Here is a 25,072-nt window from a genome sequence, read left to right as displayed (position 1 = left end):
ATTGAGTGAATACATTGTGAACAGGTGTAACATACAACTTAAATCTAAGGCCACAAGATGTCACTGCTACCACAGCACACGCCCATCACGTTCATCGCTAATACTTTGTCTTCTCTGATGCTGCTTGCATTACACTGCAGCTTATTGGTGAATTGATGGGAATTATATACTTATTGAAATGCCTTCTCTCTTCATGATCAGTTACCATGTTGCACAACCCTTTCTCAGTAGTGTGGAAGACTGTGCAGCAGGTGATGGACTCAATTTAGCAATGATCGCACATGCATTGGTACTATAAAACTGCTTTCTTATTCATACATATTGGATTTTGCATCTTCACAACGACCTAACTTGTGTGCTTGCTCACAGTCGGATCCCACCCCGAGGACCCGCCTCGTCCATTCAATTGGTCTGTCACAAACCTGTTTCATGCAAGCCTCCGTCTGTCACTCAACACCCCGGTTTCTCCTCCTCCTTGCTTGGCATCAGACTGGTGTGTGTGCCGACCTTGTTCCAGCGACGAGATACCCGAAAGCCAGCTGTTTGCAGCGAATACATTTCTGGCAAAAGCCGCCGGTCCGGCACGCATTTATCCTCTCTTTCAGGCTGTGGTAGTAGCCTCATATTTTACCGTGAAAATGAGGCAGGGCGTGATGGGGTGCTGCCCTGCTATCGCTAGCTAGGCGGACAAATTCCTTCAACCAGCTTGCTGTTTCAATCACTGCGGGTTGACACAACATTAGCTGAGGCGTTGTTAAGTGAGCTAACGGGCTAGCAAGGCTGCTCTTATAGCCGTTACGTGTAATTTAGCCAACATTATCTAATGTAGTTATTTAGAAAACGGACGCATTGCTGCGGCGTTGATTAGTGCAATAACGGTTATCTCTCTTAATGTTAGCTTACTAGCAAGGACTACTACTTTTCTTCTAGCGTTAACTAGCTAGCTAACGTTGGTGAGACTGCACAGAAATCAACTGTTACGCGTTTGGATGTCGCGACACTGCAGTTTTGAACCACTTTTGGCGGATTGTGAAGATAGAATTGGACCACTGACAGACGAAAATATATAATTGGACCACCAAGTGACAACAGGGGGTTAATGATATAATCTAGGTATTAAGTGGCTAATCTGCGGCAGTTGCAGTAATTTTAACATTAGCTGTATTAAGGCAGAGCATCTCGGGGAGGCCCCAACGGTTCTTGACTCCCTCCCCTGTCCGAATCTCCCGTGATTTGCCGAGAACACCCGGGTGAAGTCGCAGTTCTCGGCTGGGGGGACAACTTGACAGCGAGGCCCCTAGCTAGTCTCCCCTCCCCCAGTCCCGTCCATCCATCCGTCCAGCCCTGACAGACCACCTCCTCCGCCTGAGATCGAAGCGAGGACCGGGGATTCGGGATAAACTGAAACCGTGTGTTGGGTCCCGTCTTAACCGGGCTAACCAAAACTAAGAGGGGATGACTCTGGAGTCCATGATGGCTTGCTGCCTGAGCGAAGAGGCGAAGGAGTCGAAACGAATCAATGCAGAAATTGACAAACAACTCCGCCGAGACAAGCGAGACTCCAGGAGAGAGCTGAAATTACTTCTTCTCGGTATGTGGCATGCTAAATCTCAAATACATGTTTATTACCATGTCTTTAGTCGTTGCATGGGAAACCAACGTTTTTGGGGCCTTCTTGGCAATGCTAGCAAATATGCTACTAGTTAAGGTTGCTAGCTGAAAGCCTGGTTTCAGTATGAGTAATGTTATGGCATGATTTCCAAAATGCGTGGCTTGTCTTGTAGCTTGCAGAGTAAAAACCTAGTTAGCTGGGTTGTTTAGGTGCATATCTGCAAGAACTGGCTAGCCAGCCATACTGTCTCTTTCCTCGAGTATTATTTATTTGCATTCGTGTGCAGACACCCGCTCATTTGGCATCGAAGTTACTAAGATGTCACCGTTTACAGGCTACCACATGCTTGTCAGTGGGCCAGTTTGACACTACTGACTAGCCTTAACGCTAACCAGTCGGCCAGCATCAAACCTGCCACTGGTTTGTTAGCTGGTGGTGGTTAAAGGGTGAAGATGGTCACTTGATAATAGAAGAAGGGGCAGCTTTGGATTGTTTTTACACTGTTGCTTCACCAGGTTGCATAACATTTGTACAATTGGATAAGGTTTCAGGTGCCTCAGCTAGACATTGCTTGGTGCCCATTCATTCATTTATCAATTTATCTTATTTATTAGTCTGGACACAGTGTCACAAATCTACCCTTCCAGAGGAATACTGAGGGATTTGCCCCCTCATCCTGGAGTCTAGCTGAGTAGGTTAGCTATTTTTATAGCTGGTGTGTGGGCAGGTGGGAGCTGCTGTTGAATAAGTTGTTCAGTACTGCATTGATTCATAGTTCTGTGGACACTAAAGGGAACATTAGGCTATGCTTTATAACAAATGTTCTTGCGTCGCTTTCAGGAAAAATAATTGTTGTGTTCAGGTATCTCAAACACGCTTACCTTTCAACTGTCTGTGCAAGTGACCAACCAGCCACTTTAGACAACAGATACATGTGAAAGCTCCTTGGAAAAAAAGAAAGTGTCCATTTTTAGGACAATTAGAATTATCTAGGTTGCATCCTTAGTTTCAAAACGTTTGCTCCCATTTCCTCTCCTACCAAAAGCAGCCCTGGTTATTTGACATGTGTGTCTCCTTTCATTTCCCTGCTGAATACCTCAGCTCGGATAAGTAGGCCACACTAGAGCCGTCCCATTGATGGGACATATTCTATTGTCATACATTTTGATCACCATTGCACCCTATTCTACCTGGCGGCCAAGGTGAGCCGGTAAAAAGGTGTGTGTTTTTTTTTTTTGTGTCGCAGTTTTGAAATAGTTTGCTTGTGTGCTGCAATCATATTTCTCTTGCCAGATGATCAATGAAGGGATGGGTTCACAGTGACACCCAGGGTATTTTAGAAAATAAGGGGATCATTTACACTCTGTATCAAACATAGTTTTATCAACGGGTGTGTTAGTATTTTCAGTATATCCCTGATTTTGACAATAGACATAAAAAAAAACGCTTATTAAAGTGTCAGTGTGTGTGAAAAGCAGAAAGCAAGCAAGAACTGCAATCAGTCATGGTGTAAGTGGCCCATCCTGCGTGAGTTAAGGCTGTCAGTAGACGCCTGGATAAGGACGTGTAAGGCAGGATTAGTCCAGGTCTTAATAGGCTTGGTTAAACACATCCGCTGCTGAGACTTTGAGATGTCACTGACTCCTATTATCCCCTGGCATTATTCTCAGGCCTGCAGCCCTCAGTGAGCTGCCTGCCTCCCCACAACTCACTGGAGGAAAAGTACAACTTCTGTTTCTGAACATTTAACCACCATGTTTCATCAAGTGTATGTTAAAGGAGAGGGACGGTGATATTGAGTTGCATATTGAGTACTGAACATTTATCCATCTCTGTTGAATGTGGTGGGAGTTGTTCTGTCATTAGCCCCCCTGCAGTTCAGATGGGTTGTCCATTTCAGCTAGACTCAATGCAATTTGCCCAACAGCTCTTTCTTGTCAAGTATGCTTTAGTTGTACATCATGTATAAATGTGCACTGCTGTAGCTTTTGGTACTGAAAAAATGTACATTTTGTGAATGCATATATATTGATCTTTTAAGGTATCATAATTCAGTTTACACCTCAGTGTGTGTGTGGATTTATTTTAGAATGATTCAAGTAGGGTAGAGGTGAAATTTTTATTTGATTTAAAATGAAATGCACAAAACAATTCTGATAATTATAATCAAGTCATTGATCAAGCACATTTCTCTCATTTTCTAGTTTCAGGTTCTTCGTAGAGACAAGTTGCCGCTATTCTCATTTGTGTTTATGATTTTAAATGGAATGTTTTGGGGTTTTGGACAAAAACTATTTAATAAAACATTTGAAGATGTCAACTTGGGAGTTGGGGAAATTCTGACATTTGATAGATGAATCGATAATTAAAATTATAGTGAGTTGCATTACATCGAAACAGAAGATACTTAAAAAAATTACAATTTCCTAAATAAAAATATGACATCTTTAAATTGCTTGTTTTGCCCATCAAGAACTCCGAAATCCCAAAATAATCTCTTTAGAGAAATGTAAAACAAATTCTGACATTAGAGTAGCTGGAACCAGAGAGTGTTTTGTTGCATTTTTGCTTAAATTATAAATCTCTTGTCAAAATAGTTGCAGATTGACTGACTAACGTGTTTTTTGGGGTTTTTTCGCACTAATTCCGGGCCACCCCTCCCCTCTGTGTCCCTCTCCCTTCCTGGCAGTGATTACTATATGGCCAGAGTGCATTGCCAAAATAGGCCCTCTTTTTTCCCACAAAGTTTACAGACTGAGAATACGGTGAGGGTAAGTTTTGTAGGTAAAAAGTCTAACAACATCATGCTTAGCCACTTGGTCAAAAAAAAGAACAACTCTGCCAGGGCTGCAGCATTGCCCACAGTCTGGCTGCCTGTGACTGAGGCCATATCAGGCCATACCGACAGCTTCCTGCTCCACAGACCAGTGGTTTGCCTCTACTTGGTCAAAACACAGTGGACCAGGAGCTGTGGCCTTTGTTGCATCGGGTAAATGAACTGCTGGAGCGAGCGAACGGTCAGTAAAGTGAGATGGAATGGCAAACGCTTTAGGATTTCCTAAAGTGCTGACCGAGGCAAAGTGTAAGCTCCCAGTCAAGCTCTGTGTACCATTTTGAATTGGGTTTTCATGTAAATTAAGGTTTCACAACAGAATGGCTGGTGATTAGTGAAAAATCCATAGAATGACATCAGAAAGATAATTTAAGTCATCAGAGCATTTGTCTAGCACAGTATTTTAAGAAAGGGGTCCGACCGGGCCAAAGGTTGTGGATGGCTCGGTAGCACACCATCCCAGGCAGAGGTTTAATGTACAGGTGTTGTCCAAGTCCTCATCATTGATGGAGTTGTTCTTGTTGATCCTCCCTGACTCAACAGTACATCTTGTTATCAGGTTTAAGATGTCCTTTAGAGGAACAGTCTGATTGAACCAGGAAGAGGATCAGGGGGTTAGGCTCAGATGTTTATTGCTGACCTTCCTTCTCTTGCCAAGCCGTCTAATTTTGATCATATATGGCAATAGGATCTTCTTGCTCTCAGTGTGTGTGTGTGTGTGTGTGTGTTGAGAGAGTGTGTGTGTGAACCATTATGAGACAGGCTTTTGCAATAGTTGAGCGAATTAGGGAGTTAACAGCAGAGAGGGGACACAATATATGTGAAGAGAAAGATGGGGAATGACATGCAAACAGGTCCCTGTCCAACGGGGGGATGTTGCAGTTCAGTCAGTGCCTTTTTATAAACCTGTAGGCCTTCATGGCACCCCAAAGATTGTCTTTTATATAACTTTGGAGAAACAAAAATGAACTGCTCGACTATGGCAAAAATCATAATCCCGATTATTTGGGTCAATATTGAGATCCCGACTATTTAACACGATTACTCACTGAATTTTGAACGTTATAATTAGGTTTTGTGGGTTTAATGCTGCATCTATCTCACTCAAATATGGTGGCCAGTTATGATTATTTATAATATTTAACAAAATCGCCATATGTCCTACTGCTATTTTCAAATCGCTGGAGGAGCAATATTTCTTGAAGGCAAAATCTGTGTAAAAATACCATTTTATTTTAAATATTGGCGTGCTACAAAGATGTCCTGGCCTACACATCATATTTGTTTGGTACAGATCCCCGCAAAAATCACACCATAATCATTTTAATATGTTTTTTTAATGAAAAGGAGTGACAATGAATATTTATGTACAAATAATTATTCCCTCTATATCACAATCCTATCGCAATGACAGTCAAAATAATAGCAACTGGATATTTTTTCAAAATCGTTCAGCCATCATACAAGTATATAACTTGCAATGTCTTGGTTTCATTTCTAAATCACTTTAAGTCAAAGGGTCCCTCACTTCATTAATCTTGAATTCACAGTAAAGCACACTCACACACACTCATTGTCTCTCTCTACGACAAAGTGTCTATTATAACAGTTGCTCATATTGCTCACCAGTGGACAGATGAACACACACGCATACTTAAATGGGGTCATGGCTGCTTCTCTGGAGATATGGGGGTGAATGAGGCTAGATGGTGACTGTCCCACATACTGCTGTTACCTCGGTCCCCAGACAGGATAGGGACATAGCCTCCCTCTTAGTTCACTGCCAGTATCTTCAGCCCTCTCTATGCTGACAGGGTGGCATGTTCATTCCTGTTTACTCCCACCAGCTGCTGCGTACAGTAAAGCCCACACGTCTCTGCGATCGAACCGTTTCATCTTCTGTCACTTCACCTTTCAGTTTCAAGTTGGATTTGGAATGATAGGCCATGCTTACACTTGCAGTTTTTTTGGATGATGTTAGGCTCTGCAAGGTGGTTGTGAACTCGAGAGTTGGCTACATCTAAATCAATGCACCAGAGATGTGCATATGCCCATGTGTGGACACGGAGTGATGTTATCTCATTGAATCTCCATGATGAGATTCTCAACAAAAAAAAAGGTGCCGTGAAATAATGTCAACATCTAGGATTTGGCTGTTTTTAGTACGTAGCAGCCGAGAACAGAGTGTGTATTGCAGACTAAAATACTGCTGCTTGCGCCAAATCTTTTGTAAAGCCTGTATTTGATTTTTCTGTCTTTCTTTCTTTTTTTTTTTTGCTCACCCACACCCACTCGACCAGAAAGGCACTCAGTGCATACTCACTGGTGAACAGACAAAGCCATCCTAAGGTGGTCATATGTAGGTGTGTGAGTTTGCGAGTGTGTGTATCATGTGCAGTACATGCCATAGCATGTATATTCAATTTACAGCTCTGCCACCCACGCACATTACATGGAGCACTCAACAGATGCAGAGACATCAGCACAAAGCAGTAGTGTTGTGCCCAGATCCTGACGAGCAACAGCGAGCAACACATGTTGGAAAGCAGCAGTAGAGCTGAGAGAGATAAAGTCCTTTCTTTTTTCCTTATGCTTGCATGTGTTTGTACTGTGTGTATTGCCCAGGTCATTGCAGGAAAAATGAAAGAAAATGGGCCATCACAGTGAAGGTAACATCCATGCCTTGAGGTTGACGACAGGATCCGTGTGTGTCCACAGTTGGTTAGGCAGCTGGTGTGTGTGTTGTGTAGCTCCAGGCTGCCTTGGCTCAATCCCTTTCCTTTGTACGCCAGAAAGAGGCCAGTTTCCAAGATGAATTTAGTGAAAGATTGAGACCCACGCTACATTTTGGTTAGCCTTGTGACTCCCTGATTCATAAAGTATATTTCCAGGGCGCTGACAAAAAGGCAAACATCTGGCTGACGACAATTTTGAGGTTTTTGATAACACTTAAACCTCTGCTTTGTCTATGCAAATTTCTTCTCTCAGCTGAGACTGGATTGTGAAGCGCTGCCTAAAAGGACAGTTGATAAACCCAGATAAGCCAACACTGGTCATACCAATGGATTACCATATACCATTTAATTTGTGTGCTTATTTGCATGCAAGTTAGCCATGATGCTCATAATCTTTTATCACTTGTTCATGGAAAGCTGTGACTGGCATTGCAAAGGGAAACCAAGGTTGGCCAGGACGTTTTTAGTGGCCTGCATGTGAAGCACAATGAAATAAATTATAGGACCATGTAAACAAAGCAGGCCCTGCACACACACACACGGACATAACATGATAGACTGACAACCTGGTCTCAGCAAAAACTGCTGCACTAAGACGGGGACGTGTCAAGTCCATCAGGTGTTGTGTCACAAGCTGACATCAGTTGTGTTATGTAAAGGCTTATGAAAGCTAACCCGGCAACGGAGGATACAGGTGAAGTGTTTGGCTTCTTAAAATGATGGATAGATGTTACTGTTTACATACTGTTTTCATTTAGCTAGTTCTTCTTTCTTTTTTTTGGGCGATTTTAAGTTTATGCTCATTGTTGTCGGGTTACTTCTCGCTCTGTTCCAAGAAACGCATCAGCTTCACTACAGACCAGTATCGGTGTGTGGGCTGTGCAGTGTATTTTGCACTGTTGCATTGGGACATAATCTGAGCTGTTGTGTCTTCTTCTCTCTAACGCACTCGTAGCTACCTGGAACTACGGTTGTATGAGATCTTCACAGTACAATAACGCTCTCAGAAAATATTGCGGTTTCACGATATTACACTATTATTATTATTTATAATAATATAAGTATAATATATAAATAATATTAAGAATGAGAAGATCATTTTAATAAAAAAACGAAATTATGAACTTGATATAGAAAACAATCCATGTAACTATAACATGTTATAACTAAAGCATGTTAGTTTACATATTAATAGCATGTTAAATGAACTACTAAATGTATAATAACTTCAGCTGTAAGCTTTTAAAATAATGTCCTTTTGATTATTAACAATTAACATATACTGTAGGTGCTGCACCATTAACTCACTCATGTTAGTTATTTTTTTCAATATCGCAGATAAGCAAATGTACGCAGTATGATAACTTTTATACCGCCATACCTATGCACCGTTACAACCCTACCTGGAACAAAAAGTGCTATCAAACCCAAGTAGTGTGTGAGCTATTAAAAGGTGACCTCCTTTTTCTAGGTCATTTCCCAAAAAGAATGGATGGATTCTAGTTATGAATATCCAAAATTCTTGACAGAGAGGGATCAGAATGGAGAGGCATATTTATAGCCTAAGGGAGGTTAGGAGGGGTTGTGAAGAAGTGGAGGCGAGAGAGCGTATTTGTTGGGGGGGAGCTGGTGAGGGCAAGTAAATGGTTGTGGCTGGTGCTGGTACAATCTTGGGAGGAAAAAGAGAAGACAGAGGCTCGTAGTGTGTTGTCTGTGGAAAGAGGGACACGACAGTTAAGAGAACACAGCGGAGGGAGATCTTGTGACGGGGTCACGAGAAATAAATCTAACATCAAGCTAGGGAGTGATCCTCTTGCTCCTTTTGCTAAAGCAGTCTGCAGTCACTACCAGGACATTAGTGCCGCAGCCCAACAAAGAATATCCTCTCTGTGCCTGACTCCTTGTGTTAGCTTGACAATCACAGTTTCTATCAAGCCGACTACCTTGTAGGCACCAGTGTGTTTTACTGCAAAGCATTGATTCATCAGGGGGAAAGATCTTTTCAGTGAATCATAATCTAGCTAGATTCTGTTCTCCAAAATTGGGCATTTTGTTGCATAAGAAGTTAGAGGAGGGTCATTTCCCCTTATGGACACGGTGTTGAAAGCCACATTTTGTATCTGAGATTAAGGCATTTCTTCCTGCATCAGTGGAGAAGCTGCTGTCTCTCCGCAACACTTTTACAGTCCTTGGTGTTAGGAACCCCCTGGTACTGACCTCAGACCAGCATCCCCCCACCCCCCCACCCCCCTCAAAGTCTCTGTGGAGCCGAGGCCCTTCTTCTCTGTGCTACACCAAAAGATGAAGAGCACAGAGCAAGCCTGAGGGGCTCGCAGTTATATTTACTGTCTGCTACTAAAGAGAGGAGAGAGAGAAGGGGTGGATGGGAGTGGTTTAAAAAAAAAAAAAAAAAAGAAGAAGGGAAAGAAAACAACACAGGAACGAAAAAGAGAGGGAGACAGAGGAGGGGTTGCTATGGCAACAGAAATATGGCTGCTCTTCAAAAACCTTGAATGTAGGTGGTGGTGAGATGAGTGTATGTGTGTGTGTGTGTGTTTTTTTCCTCCTCGTCTTTCCCTTTCAGCTTTGCAGATATTATGGATGTGCTGGATCCCTTTTGATTTCACCGAGGACTGAAATGCCATCAGCTTTTTTTTTTTTTTTTTTTTTTTTTTTTTTTTTTTTTTTTTTGGTGTGGCCTCAGGGTGGTGTTTCTGGGCATGTAGAACATAGAGGGCTAGTGTGAAATGTGGGTTAGGCCCAACAGACCCCCTAGCCAAAGTGGGGGTTTATTTGGCAATCACTGTCGGTCTTGAAAAAGCTTAAATACGTGTGTTTTACTCGATGCAGAGATTTAGATTTTTCCCACTGAAATCAAGGGTGTTTTGGTTAATAGAAGCAGAATAATTGTTTTACACCTATAAGCCTTTTCTTGGGCTCCTTACCATATGTGTAAATCTGGAAACCTGACACCACTTGAAATGATGATCTTACAGCCAGATATGGACTCAGGAGGGCAGAGGAGGATCACTGGAGGAATGCAGTCTTTTGACAACACGACCCCTGCTGTCACCTTTTGGCAGAGGCAGTTTAGTGTTAGATCCTGCATGTAGGGCAAGTTGTCTTAATTATCTTCATTAAATTAGCTTGTATTCACCCCCTTATCTCTCCTCTTCTTTCTGGAAACATTGTTGATTCATTCACTCTCCAAACTAAGCAATAACATCCTGATGTTGGAGAAAGAAGCTTTGACATATCTAGTTGATCAACTTTGAATTTCAGTAAAACTGACTCGGATAGGCATCCCACATTAATCGAGTTTGGAGAAAACTATTAAACCGTTACTGGCGATATTTGCTACCAGTTTATGCTGATTAACAGAAATCAATGAAAAGTAACTAAACATCAGATTCACAAACAGGCTGCAGAATATTCTCTTCATCTGGCGTCAAAGCTTTTTGGCCTTTCATGGAGCATCTGTCTCGGGTCACAGATTTGGCTTGTTGTCATCATCTTTGTACAAATGAGGAGCCTGAAATTAGTGATCCACTAATTGGAGGGGATGGGGGGGGCTAGAGCGTAATAGGAGTGGGCAATATGAATAAAATCTTGATCACAGTACATGTCATTTTAATCGGATATTGTGATAAACAAAAGGCTCTGTTTGTTGTATTTAATCAACAGAAAGGAATGCTTGTGTTTGTTTAAAAATCCAACATTACTATAAAGCAGTCTTGGTCATCTGTTTGCTGCATTGTCCACAAATAGATCTAATACATCCAGAGATATTAAGGGGATGGATACAAACGTTTTGGCAAAATCTCTGCCAGTCGACTATCCTCTCGCAGTATACGACGTGATATCACCCAACCCTGGTGTCTAACATTGGGCTCTAACGTTTGTTGTGTCTATTACAGATATAAATCAGAAAAAGAGCGATTAGGAAATTCTCTGTACTCGTTGCCCTTTCATTTCTCTCGGATGCTTTGAATTTTTTTTACACAAGAACGTTGAAGACTTAAGGCTACACCAGTAGTACCTAAGTTCCACCTCTCAAGAAAACGTTTTGATCAACGCTAAATGTTCAGATAAAAGAAAGTGTCCAGTACCACACTTTTCTCTCCCTCCCCTCCCTTTCTCTTGTTATCCTTGATAAATGAGGTAAATGTTGTACTGTGTGTAGAGTGCATTACACGGATACTGAAACAAATCTGCGTTTTAACAGAATGGTTTGATGCTTATATGCATCGTTACACCTCCTGTCTCATGTTTCCGACACCGTTTGCATTCTGGATGTGCCATTCCCTCTCACTGTGCCCACAATGTAAGCTTGCGTCCCTCTCTAACTGTGTGCCTCCCTTGTCCTGTTCAGGTACGGGAGAAAGTGGCAAGAGCACCTTCATCAAGCAGATGAGGATCATTCATGGAGCCGGGTACTCAGACGAAGATAAGAGAGGCTTCATCCGGCTCGTTTACCAAAACATCTTCACCTCCATGCAGGCCATGATCCGCGCCACTGAGACCCTTAAGATCCCCTACAAATTTGAACAGAATCGGGTAAGGACTGACCCACAGAAATAAGGAAATATTCTTTACGCCCCTTTGATTCATTTAAAGGTGCGATTAAATGAATTTGGTATCTTCTGCATGGCACAGTGTTTTATTTGCTGTGGAAATAGATGTTGTGAAACACCATATAGGATATATGTGTATATAAAAGACTCGGGACACAAACTGTCAGTCATAGTCACATTTGTACATAAGTATGCCTTTTGTACATTCAAATGTCTGGAACTAGATGCCGATGATGGGGGCACAAAACATCTACATAATTATAGTCTATCAGTGTATCCTTCCAGTCCTTAGACTGAGCTCTGATTTACACCTGGGACGCAAGGTGAATATAGTCCGCTACTCTGTAGGATAGAAGTCCAGCGGTGCACTCCTTCACCAGTGGATAGATCTAGTAAATAAAATGTATTCTATTTTAAAGATTTCTTTTTCTCTTAGTCTTCAGAAAAATGTGTTTGTGTCATTTTAAGCGTGTTCGATATTGAAAGTCAAAGTCATTAAGTAAAACCATATTTGTTTCCAAGTTTCCCTACACAGACTCTTAAAACAGAGTTGTTATTGGGATAAACCCGTGAAATGTATTTGACAAAACCAGTTCACGCGAGGTAGTTCCAGAAAAAATAATATTTCGATTTGTCGCACCCTTTTCCCCCCCTTGCCTGTGTTTTCTTTGCAGTCTAACGCCATGATCGTGAAGGAGGTGGACATAGAGAAGATCAATGGCTTTGACTTTCACTTCATTGCAGCTATCAAATGCCTGTGGTCCGACCCAGGGATCCAGGAGGCCTACGACCGCCGCCGAGAGTACCAGCTCTCTGACTCAACTAAATAGTACGTCTATCTGCCGCTCTGTCTGTGTGTGTGTTTGTGTCTCAGTGTGTAGACATCAGGTGTGATGTCTGTCTAGGATTTAAGAATGGTATTTGTGTCACAATGTGTGTTCTAATTTGTCTGTGGTGCTTGTTTGGGAGCTGATGCACATTTATCCGTATTATTAACTTAACTTGAATTCTTAACGATCCTAAACTATGGTGTAATTGAATAATTGTTTTTGCAATGTTTTGTTTGGGATCCTTTCGCAAATCCAAAATGATAGTAATTAAAAGTAATTGATGCCTAATAATAATAATAATAATAATAATAATAATAATAATAATAATAATAATAATAAAGACTAATGTCTTAGTTCCCAAACCTGTGTAAAACAGTCTCTGTGTCTGTACATGGATTGTGTGGAAAAGCTTTATGTGTGTTTGTGGCAACCACGTATGCCTCCAGGATTCCAACAACGTAGGTGTGTCTGCTTAAAAATAATGTGATAACTTGTGCATGCATGCAGATGATATTTAAAGGGTCAGTTCACCAAATTCAAGAAAAGAAAAAGGTATTTAATTTCCACTTGCTCACGCCGTTCTGTACGGACGTGTAGCTGTCAAATTTCAATCGTCTAGGATTACTGAAACCATCTGCTTCGCTAGATACCTTCGAGATAAGGTGGGAAAAACAACAACAGGTTTCAGAGTACTTAAGGTGTGTGTGTGTGTGTGTGTGTGTGTGTGTGTGTGTGTGTGTGTGTGTGTGTGTGTGTGTGTGTGTGTGTGTGTGTGTGTGTGACACTACCTGGGTATACTTACCTTGTGAGTTTTGTAATGTATACTGGGCAGGGCATCACATTAGCATTTTGTCTACTTGCGGTATTTGCTGACTTGTTTTCTAAATTCAGCAACAATCCCATGTGAAACATCTACATAATATTAGCACTAAGCTTTTAATAGTTAGGTTATTGTTTATCTACAGTATATGACATTTGTTTGAACATGTGTTAGTAGCGTGATGTGTCATTTGTGTTCCTTACAACTGTGGTGGCACGGCCCCGAGTTCATCCAGTGTGTACCACCTGATGGAGAGTAGAACAGTGACTTTTTATAGCTGTGATCCATGATTTAATTTAAAGGTTGAGTTTTGTGTTTAAGGTCTGAATGTTGGTGGCAAGAGACAAACTCCTAACCACAGAGATTTTTAAAAGGCGGACAAGTTGTGCACTCATTGAGTTTGCACCTTATTGTTTGTAGGCAAATGTGTCCGCATCTTCTGTGGTTGTGTATGTTTGCCATAATTGCATAGTGTGCCCAGACTAAATGGCTAAAGGAATTTGACTCACTTTTTAGTGCCCCCTGGTTTTGGATTTGTCTTACTACAGTTTTAATTTAGGCAATTCCAATTCATTCAAACCTTTTATTTAAGCCTCGAACATCTTGGCGTTTGCCTCATTTTCAATGATGTCGAGACGCAGTCAGAGAACAATACTCGGTGAAAACAATTGAACTCTGAGGTGTAGTGGTTCCAGATCATTGTCTTGAATTGTGCGGGGGTCGTCAAATTTTGAGAACGTTTTCGCAGATAATTCCACGTGTTTGGTGCACAAAAACTAAAGGCAGGTTTTCCAAGTTCAAAATAAACCTGTGGGAATTGAAGCATAAGACGGTTAGTAAAGTGGAGGGGGGTCCAGTGGTCCAGTCCAGCATAGATGTTAGGGTGCTGAATGTCCAATAGGGATTTATGGATAAAAAGATAGCCTCAGTGCCGAAGAGCACCAACCAACTTTGGTATGCAGAATGTGATGGCGAGTGTTATACGGACTCCGGTAATGAATCCGAGGGCAGAGTGATGGTGTCGGGGTTTGATAGTGGAAGCAGCAGCATGTCTGCAGAATATATCACCATAAGATAGGACTGATTCCTACATTTCAAAGAAAAGCTGGATCTGTTTCTGTGCAAAGTTCTTAAGTTTCTGCAACAGTTTAGAGATTTTAAATATTATATCTAAATGTAAATATGTATGTTATGGTAAATATGTAAGCTATGTATTTGTTTCTGCATGTTTTATGAGTAATATAAGAATATCAATGCATATGTCTTTATTTCAGTGTTATCCACACTGTTCATGTATATCTCCAGTTACCTTAGCGATATAGACCGTGTGACAGCGGAGGGATACGTTCCCACCCAGCAGGATGTGCTGAGGGTCCGTGTTCCCACCACGGGTATAATAGAGTACCCGTTTGACCTGGAGAACGTCATCTTCAGGTACCTCCATGGCACCAGGACTGCAGCATCTCAATGGTCTAGAGGACAGAAACCACTGATGTCTGTCAGGACGTTGACACATTATATAAGCAGGGGCTACGTTTTTGTAAATTGTAAATGATTTGTACCCAAGGGTTATAGTGGGGTCCTACAGAAAAAGACAAGAAGATTAAGTTGTGTTGAGATCAGAGGGCCTCATTGGTCAACCTGATGTAGATATCAGTGGTTTGTGTTCAGAATATGCTAAATGTTCTGGCTCCAGGATCAAAACTAAGGCCAGACGAGCTGCACTGTAGTGTTTTGGGAGCAGCCACTAAATACCAGATGAAGAAGGATTAGTGATGCCAAAGATTGTCCAGGAAGTTGCTATAAAGTCAGTGACACAATTGAGCACAGTTTGTAATACGGAAGAATTTAAACTTTTAAAATCGAAATGGCACACTTGCACACATTTTCGAGAGAGAAAAAGTTTAGAATAAGCTTCCCGCTATCTTTGGTATCATACTTGTCCTTCTTTATCTAATCAAGGTGCTGCTGTCTCTGCTGCTGAAGTCACTGCTACTACAGTCACTGATGCCACCTCACCATCTGTATCATAATCCTCAAACTACTAATTGTCTTAGTTAATTAGACGAGTAAACTCAAAGCTGCAGCTGCAATTTAACATCTAATCTGAAGAGTCTTATGTTGGTTTTTGTATAGAGAGTGTTGGTGGAGCAGTGACACTGACTAACACCCTTATGTTTCTGTGATGTGGCCTTTTCTGTGAAGCTTCCTCAACAGGACTGATCCACACTTCCTGGAATGGCAGGGGGGGTTGCGGTAATTGCCTGTCACGCTTTATATAACTGTTTTTCTGTCTTTTTTCCCTCTTTTATCTCTTTTTTTTTCCTCGACCGGCCTGCCTATAGTTATCTTTCCGATCTGGATCGTATTGCAGATACCGGCTATCTTCCCACTCAGCAGGATGTGCTCAGGGTGCGCATCCCCACTACAGGAATCATAGAGTACCCGTTCGACTTGCAAAGCATCATTTTCAGGTAGAAAGACGCCCGTTTTGGCTCAGTCCCTCCTTGTTCATCATTAACCCATACGCCATCTGATGTGTTTTTGTCCAAAGCGCCAAATAAACCATGTTTATTTTGTCCTCCCAATCAATGGACAGCACATGTTACATGTGACTTTTCATTTACAACATTCTACTTAAGTGTCAAACCCATTTGTGCTCCTTAATCCTTCCCTCCAATCATAGAAATGAACCATTTACCATTTAACAGTCTCCTCATCGTCCTACACTTTCTTTTACCTCCTGCCACCAACAGCAATCGTGCCACACATAACACAACCCCCTGATGAACACAAAGTCCTACATTCTGGTGCCCAGTCTCTGTAAATGGGTCACCTCCTCTCTTCCTCCTCCTCTCCTCCTTTCCTCTCCGGCTGGCAGAAGAAACGAGGTCGTTCTCTCCGCGCTGGAGGAATGTTATTTTGGGCAGCAGGTCCTGCAGGGCCTATATTGGCCCTGGGTCTCTGTGGACCACAGTGGACTGGGCCACCACCAGGAGGCACCCTTGCCTTTTGAATTATATTAACTTTGTGCAGCTCTCTCAGAGACCATGTTGCACCAGGTCTTGAGGCGGGCACCTGTGTGTGTGTGTGTGTGTGTGTGTGTGTGTCCAGAGGTGCAACAAAGTACAGGAAGTTGGGCATTAAATTGTACCTATGCCTTTTACATCAGCCTATGCTTGGCATCAAAAGATTTTATGGAATCGGTTGTCACAAATGAAGGCTTAATGAAACTGGGACCTAAACTCCCCGACGAGTGAAGGGTGACCTTGTCAAGGAGAAGCTCAGGGAAGCTGAAACCTTATGAGAATTCACACCTCTATTAGTCAGTATTTCAGCCAGGATTGCTGTTCATGAATGGCTTTAGCCCTGCAGGCTCATGTCCTGAAGTTTTCATATAACTATCAATATATTTTTCTTAGTTAGTTCATCGCTTAGAAAATATACATATCGTACTTCTTCTGATGCACTTTTCTCAGCTTGTAGCTTCTCATTCGGTTACATAGGAGGCGTTCTTCTACCATGAGAAGGATCCCACCATCAGAGGTGCCCCCTGTATCTTTCATCAACATTTTAACTCCTGTCCTCGTTCTGTCCTCTATCTTTACTTTCTGCGCCCCTTCCCATCTCATTTTTTTTTTTTGTCCTTCATTTTATGTTCTTCCCGTTTCCCCATTTCTCTTCTCCAAGTGTGTTTTCAAAAACTTCACAAAATGATTGTGTGTGTGTGTGGTGCTTTATCACACTCCAGGGACGGTTGAGAAAGCTGTCTAGTAGAGAAATGAATGCGTTGTGACCCTCCACTTTCACCGTAGCACAAACACAGAAGTACAGACTGATCTAGTGTCAGATGTAAAGTACGACCACATGAATGCCACTCAATTTAAGGAGGAGGGCTTGTTCTGCAAATGATTCATAATTATTACAAGTTACTGCTACTGCTCTCACATTGTGACTGGACTTTTGACAAACAATGAACACGACACAATTTCCTAAACTGAGTGGCATTTGGTTTTTAAAACTGATCCTAAATCAGTCTGAAAGGGGAGCTTTCATCTTTGCGGTGGCATGCATGGCTCACCTATTTACAAGGACAAAAGCATCTTCACACTGTCACATTTGTTTCTTGTTTATTTGTTTAGTTTCTTGCCAAACATAGAGATCTGCACACGTTTGTTCTGAGACCCTTTAAAACACATAGCCAATAACTTGGGAATTTGATTATTCCTCTTAAGGTGTTGAATCCATCAGGTGTTATGTATTATTATTATTATTATTATTATTATTATTATTCAAACAAATGATCAGGACCTAAAATAAATAATAGTAAAATGATGCTTTCATGTGTCCCAGGGTGAGAGATTATATATTTATTTGGGTCATGTGCTGCACTAGAGAGTGCTGGACCTGAAACAGATCTGTTCCTCTATTATTATAGAGTTCTGCTATATACACACGTTTTGTTTTGCACAAAGCAGGCCATAATGCTTTAAATTAATTAAACCAGGTTCACAACTTGAGGCCACCAGTAAATAAAATCTTGATGGATTCAAAAACCTTCTTTAAAGATCAAAGGACACATTTTAAGACATTGAGAATATTGCTAATGTGAACTACCGTTAAACAAAAATAGATGACTGAACATGAGCTCGGCCACCAAGAGATCTGTGCTAATGTATTTTCCCTTGTTGATTCTTCACTTATTCTCCTCCCATTCACCTTCATCCTGCCGTCAGGATGGTGGATGTCGGGGGCCAGAGGTCAGAGAGGAGAAAGTGGATTCACTGCTTTGAGAATGTCACCTCCATTATGTTTCTTGTGGCGCTGAGTGAGTACGACCAGGTCCTGGTGGAGTCTGACAACGAGGTAGGCGGACATAATAACACTCACTTGATCGTTCATTGAAATAAAATCTTGAAAACACTCGTTTTACCACGTGTATCTTCACACGTGCACAAAAAAACCAGTATCACAGTAATGTGTAATCTAAATGAGATGCATCAAGAATTGAAACGAGACATGACATTTGTGACTTCTCTCTGCACCAGAACCGTATGGAGGAGAGTAAAGCTCTGTTCAGGACTATCATTACCTACCCCTGGTTTCAAAACTCCTCCGTCATCCTCTTCCTCAACAAGAAGGACCTGCTAGAGGAGAAGATCTCCTACTCACACCTGGTGGACTATTTCCCAGAGTTTGATGGTGAGCTCATCGTGTGTGTGTGTGTGTGTGTGTGTGTGTGTGTGTGTGTGTGTGTGTGTGTGTGTGTGTGTGTGTGAGATTTATACCACTTACATGTCTAATGTCTGAAAAGACTTGTATTTGTGGAAATGAAATGTATTATTCATAACTATGTTTTCATTAGTGTAGAATCACCTGACACTAAGAATTGTGTTTTTGTGGCTAAGAATGACTCTTCATATCTAAAGAGGGAGCAGGTGTTCTTCCACGGGGTCCGCCATGTTTCTACAGTACCCCAGAACGGACAAACCAAACACTGGCTCTAGAAAGCGCCTATATTCGTATTTTTCACGTTACCTGAAGGCCACCGTAGGTTCTCCGACGCTTGGATAGGAAGGCGTGGGCGCAGTGGTATTCAAATGTTTGCAATCTGCAACCTCACCACTAGATGCCACTAAATCCTCCACAATGCTCCTTTTAAGTACGGAGCTTTTGCCAGGCAACAGTCATCTCAGCTTAGCATAATAACAAGCTCCTCACGGAACAACTTTAACCCCGTCACAGTTCAGTGTGTTTTCAGTTCGTTAGATTTAATTGTATCATTTAGGTCGCCTACAAAATGTCTCGTTTAGCGCTCTATTGTACTTTGCTCCACCGTCTCACCGTGTCACTTCTGGTTGCAAAAAAACAAAATGGCAATGGCCAAAACCAAGATGGTAACTGGAGGCTTCAAACGCGTAGTCCACAAGCCAAAGGGAGACCTACATGTAGGTCGATGTACAAGTGTGATGGTAATTGCTTGTCAACTCTCCCAAAAACCCCACACTGATGTTTTTACATTTCTGTTCTGTGTGTGAATTAAACATATGCTATGCAGTGAGTTTAAGATTGAGCCATGGCTAGTTGTTTCCCCCCCCAGCCTTTATGCTAAGCTAACCAAAGCCGCCCCTTTTAAAGCTCCATACTGAATGCACAGACAAGATGGCCGTTATCAATCGCAAATAGGTGCATTCCTTGAATTGCTTTTTTATTTGATCAATTTATATAATAATGTAATGGATGTTTGCATGTGCTTGTCCATCTCTATTTCTCAGGTCCCCAGAGAGATGCACAGGCAGCGCGGGAGTTCATCCTCAAGATGTTTGTGGATTTAAACCCAGACAGCGACAAGATCATCTACTCTCACTTCACTTGTGCCACGGACACTGAGAACATCCGCTTTGTGTTTGCAGCTGTCAAAGACACCATCCTACAGCTCAATCTCAAAGAGTACAATCTGGTGTGAGAGGGCCCACGTACGACGCACATCTCCTCCCCCATTGCACAAATGCACACCCTAGTGAGTGTGCGCTCAAGTTCACATGCATTACACAGCACACCATGCCGGCTCACGCACACACATACACACTCACACACACCAAAAGAATCCTTCCTCTTTTTTTTTTTCTTTCCCCCAGTACAGTACATTCACAAATCCTTCGACCTGCAAACGCTGCCCCTCCTCTTTCACCAAAGCTCGTCCTCTTCCTCCGTCGCTCGGCAGCTTGTTGTGTCAGAGTCCCTGCTCCTCCCCACGCTGCTCCGTGTGTCAAATTTGGCCCCGGCTGCTGGCTCTGGCACATTTCATCTGGCACACAAACCTTTCACACGGACTGTACAGTGACTGAAGGGGACTTTGGTGTTTGTGTGTGTGTGTGTGTGTGTGTGTGTGTGTGTGTGGTGTGTGTGTGTGTGTGTGTGTGTGTATTTGGAGCAGCATTGACTAGCGAGGAGCTGTGTTTTGGTGAATAGCTGCATCAGACCCCTTTGGCCCTCTGGAGTTAACCCTCAGTGGTGTGAGATCAGATCCTCGTTGTGTCCTTTCTGAGCGCCTCTCGGTGTAGAAGGAAGTGAATACTGTATCTCCTGAAACCAGCGAGTGGCATCATGCTTCTTGGGACCGTGTGACTCAGACAGGAAGTGAGGTTGCACACTAAGGGACGGGGGCTATGGATTTTGTCTCCATCTCGCATTTATGAATGTACCCACCAGTGTGAGCATCGCAATCGTTAAAAAAAATAAAAATATATTATGAAGTAAATGCATATGTAAACACACTTAAGACAAAAAGCACGAGGGCAAGTCATAGCTAATCAAAATCTGTTCATTGCTGAGTTTAAAAAAAATGTTTTTAATGATAGAAATATGTTGCTACGTCTACTTATATTTAACAAATAATGGCTAAAAGGAATGGTGATAAGAAGTGGTGAAACTCTATAAAAACATTTAATCTAAAGACCTCTGAAAAAGAAGCAAGCAGAAATGACCTTGACATAAGTATCCTTTAAACATTTCTGTGTGATTTTGTTTTTTAAGTCGATCACATTGCTTCCCTCCTCCAGATGTGTTCTGCATGGATTCACAGGGACAATCGTCCATGTGATTTTCACAACATCTCTCCCCATCGATACACCCTTATTACGAAACGCTAGTAGCGGGTGAGAGGACCCTGCTTTCGACAGGTTCTGCTCTGATTAGGGGAAGCAGATGTGGAGGCGAGCGTGATGTCATCTGTTTATCAGCCCACAGAGCACATCTGCATCTCTGGCTGCAAGTAGCCTATTCAACAAAAATAAAAGCTGTAAATTAAACACACCCACATCCCAGGGGGTGAATGGAATCCATGCGTAAATATCTCTGATGACGTCACACCAGCGTCACTCAGCCGTCCAATCAGACAGTTTACTTTTTTTTTTTTTTTTACTGTATAGTCACTTTGTTTATATAAAGATTGCTTGTTGTTGAGTAGTGAGAGGAAGGGGGGGGGGGGGGGGGCGGGGGGCGCTATGAACCTTTCACAGAAAACGCACTCTGAAGTCTGCAAACGTTGTTTGTGTATATTTGTTTGTAAATACATATACACAAAACACCCCTGTACAAAAACGCTCTGTGGTACACCATCTTTGGCAAAAAAAAAAAAAAAAAAACACAACAAAAAAAAGTATCAACTTCTTTCATTAGCATACAGTTTTTTCCTATGAATTTATGGTAGTAGTTATACTGTGATTATGGATTTTGTTCACTTTATTAATAGGACTACACAGAGCTGAGTGGTGTTGAGGAAACGATCGGCAAGGAACAATAGTCAGAGAAAAGAGGTTCCTCCCAACTGCTACAGCTCTGGCTCCAGAGTATACTAACTAGGGCTGGTAAAAATCTTCACAGTATGGTGACGAGATGATTTTAAGAGTAATTAAAGATTTTTTTTTATTTATCTAATTTATGGACCAGGTTTGAAGGTGTTGATAATTTGACTGCTTTTGATTCTGTCATGTTGAAGTTGCTCCTTTTCTCATGGCGGAGCCTACTTGAGTCTGAACTGCTGTAAAAAAAAAACAAACAAAAAAAAAAAAACTATAAAAAAAACCCCGAATGTCTGGTATAGTAAGGACTTTATCTCTGCTTTCTATTTCTTATTGAGACATTTCCAGTTGTACTTTGCCATCACATCTCCATCCATGATAATACTGTTTGGTTTTCTTTAGGAGCCCTCACATTTGTTTTGTTTGATTTAAAAAAAAAAAGAAAACACACAAAAAAACTTGTATTTCCTCTCGGTTTATAGACGCAGCGCTGTAATGCATACCTAGAAAAATGTACAGTACGAACGTAGGTGGACTTTTTTATCAGTGATTGAAGACCCACGCGGTCCATGCTTGCTATTTGTAATTTAACACAAAACTTCTGTTGTTGGTTTTTTGCATTGTTAATTTCCAGTTTTTTGAGGCTTGCTTTGATAGTGCCAGTGAAGTGCAGATATACTTTTTTGGTCTTTGACCTTTTCTACAGGTGACTTATCCTTCATCCTCATTAAGGGCTATCACAGTGCATCAGGCATCAGACGGCGGCGAGTGGAGTACAGGACCACAAGTCATCCACTACTAATCCTTGTTCATAAATGGAGATTACTTGCAGTATGTGCTATAATAGGCCGGGTGTTAATGTAAACATAAGGTGTGTGTGTGTGTGTGTGTAGAGAGTTTACCAACACTAAATCGTTTTCTTTAAAGTACTTCTTTATGTATCTGGCCCTTTGGTGAAATAATTGGACCCAGAATCTGGCTCTCCGACCTTCACTATTACTCATTTGTTTGCCTTTGGTATCGCAGTGTTAGCTGTAATACCTCATGCAGTATAGAAACGCGTATCACTAAAAACACTACTACCAGGACGTAGAAGTATTGCATGTTTTCCCAAGTATTTGACTTAATGACCATGCTTGTGGCTCTGCATGTTTTAACCCATTAACTACAAATCTCGTACTTTTATTGATGACCATTTCTCCAGTTTCTAAATTGATTTCCTACTTTGCACGCAGCTATTGGCTTGGGTTCATGCCAGGAAGGTTTGAAAAGTAACTTTAAACTTGATTCTGAGAGCGAATCCGTACCACAGTTGACATCGAGTCACCTTTTTTTTCTTTTTTTGTCAAGTTTGCATTATTGTGCGATAGAGACCGTGTTAATCGTGCTTCAAAACTTACTTTGTTATTGCAATCATAGAAGCTCTATCAAGAGAGAAAACTGGTGCATCTCTACGGTCCGTTTTCCAAATTTAAAGTCTCCATACTGTGGAACCATTATATTTTTGGCTTTAAGAAATCGTAAAAGGAACAAATTGATAGAGAAACGCAACATTTTATAACGACACAGTCAAAGAAACTGTAGTTAATGTGGATGGATTATGTCTGGCCAATAGCGGACTGCGTTACCACGTAACTGAGAGAAACTAAAATGACTAAAAGTTCACCGTCTCCGATCTCAAACCAGTTTGTCACTCGGGAGTTGATTTTTCTTAGATGAACTGAAACCAAAGGCTGTTGTAAAAAAAAAAAAAAAAAAAGAAGAAATAGAGAATCAATCTGAAAACTTTATGTATGCTTCAAAAATGGGAAGCAGTGATGTAAAGTTTGAACATTACATTAATGGGGCTAAAAAAAAATATATGTATTTCAAAGCGCCAGTGTCCTTAACTGCCATTTTGGCTGCTGAAAATGACACTAACCTTGAGCGTAAGAAAGCAGACGGCCAACCGTTAAGACTGCCGTCACAAACAGGATGCCAGTATTTAAGTGGAAAGTTATACCAGTATGGATACCCAAGTATTTATCAGTAGTTGTGTTAAGATTTACCGTGTGTTGAGTGCAGCTCACTTTAATGGTGACGAACCATGTTGTATTTTTAACCTTGACACTACAACTCTCGCACATGGTGAAGGGCTGACTGGCTGTTAGTGTGGGTTTGGTAGTGTGTTAAAGCAGTCGAGTGTTGCACAGTGTGCTTTTGACACATTTTATCGCAACATGTACAAGCTGGAGAGAGAAGGAAGGCAAGTCTGTAAGAAACTTAAAATCTCCTATTCATTCTTTCATTCTCGTCCGTTTTGAGCAATGATCGGTGGAAAGACTGGATTGGTTTTTCACGACAACACACTCTTATTTATTGCCTTTCATTGCCTTGAATAATGAAAGATGGTGTTGCCGGCTCTAAATGGTTTCGGAGCATGCTCTGTGAACTTTTTGCGTGGCCGTGGTTGTGTGATTTCCCCTTCCTGTGGGCTTGTTAAAATAAGTGGAATCAAACTTATCTTTTGAACATCAGTGTGAAGTCAGTGCATATTCAAAACTTAACTCTTGTTCCCATTTTTTGTGTGTGTTTTTCCTTTTACTGTATGATATAAAGAAAACATTACCAGAACTCTATTATTTAGGACCACTTGATTTATTTTTCTTCACTCCAATGAAACCTGAAGGTCAATTGTGTAATGGTGTATAAAATGCTGTTTTTTTTTTTTTCCTCTTATTTTGTATGTAAACCAAATGTAAATTATGTATTATACTGAGTGTGCCAACCCCACTCTCTCTAGAGCCAGGCTCTCTCTAAGTGCCAACGCTGTGGTCCTCATCAAAGGACCACCACCTGAGATGGTCCCCCCCCTTCCCCCCTCCCCCCCCCCCCTTTTTAAATAAAACACACCAGAGACTAAAAGGATAGATGATTAAGTACACACAAAGACTTTATTCTGTATTTAAGATTGAAGATTTAAAAAAATAATCTGCTGTTTTTTAAGAAACTGTAATTATAATTGCATGTGCTGTTTATTTTGTGTTGGAAGTGAGGGCTTTGGTGTTTTCATTGAAGCAGAAAGCCCTGGATGAAGGGGGTTCAGTCAGTTGGTTATTATCGATTTATTGATTTACATAACTCTTGCCATATTTTTTTATGTGTTTCATGTATTTGTTTCAACCACTGTTGCCTGATCCTCATTCAAACATGAACATGACTTATGATCATTGCCGCCTTCTAAGAGAGAAACATAATGACAAGGTATCTGTTTTAAATTGAAATAAATTTGTTCCTATACTTGCTCATGGTGTGTGTGTTGAGTGGGTTTCATGTAGAAGTCTGAGGTAATCTTGAAATGTGTATTTCTTTTTTTATAATGGTGA

At 41.4% G+C, this 25,072-nt stretch overlaps 1 protein-coding gene across 2 annotated transcripts; it reads left to right on the top strand.

The window, feature by feature from the left end:
• The first annotated feature begins 394 nt into the window (after positions 1-394).
• gna11b (guanine nucleotide binding protein (G protein), alpha 11b (Gq class)) lies at positions 395-24,989 on the top strand. 2 transcript variants are annotated; one of them, XM_029460909.1, is made up of 8 exons: positions 395-1,591; positions 11,553-11,737; positions 12,429-12,583; positions 14,710-14,838; positions 15,750-15,878; positions 18,141-18,270; positions 18,453-18,606; positions 19,680-24,989. In XM_029460909.1, exons 1-8 carry the CDS (start codon positions 1,456-1,458, stop codon positions 19,868-19,870), a joined length of 1,209 nt encoding a protein of 402 aa, XP_029316769.1. In that variant the 5' UTR covers positions 395-1,455; the 3' UTR covers positions 19,871-24,989. The 2 variants fall into 2 exon arrangements, with proteins under 2 accessions (XP_029316769.1, XP_029316768.1); XM_029460908.1 differs by lacking the exon at positions 14,710-14,838 and having other exon boundaries at positions 1,456-1,591.
• The last annotated feature ends 83 nt before the right edge of the window (positions 24,990-25,072 follow it).

The sequence above is a fragment of the Cottoperca gobio genome, chromosome 22, assembly GCF_900634415.1.
Source record: "Cottoperca gobio chromosome 22, fCotGob3.1, whole genome shotgun sequence".
Taxonomy (NCBI): Eukaryota; Metazoa; Chordata; class Actinopteri; order Perciformes; family Bovichtidae; genus Cottoperca; species Cottoperca gobio.
This window is presented reverse-complemented; position numbering and strand designations above follow the sequence as displayed.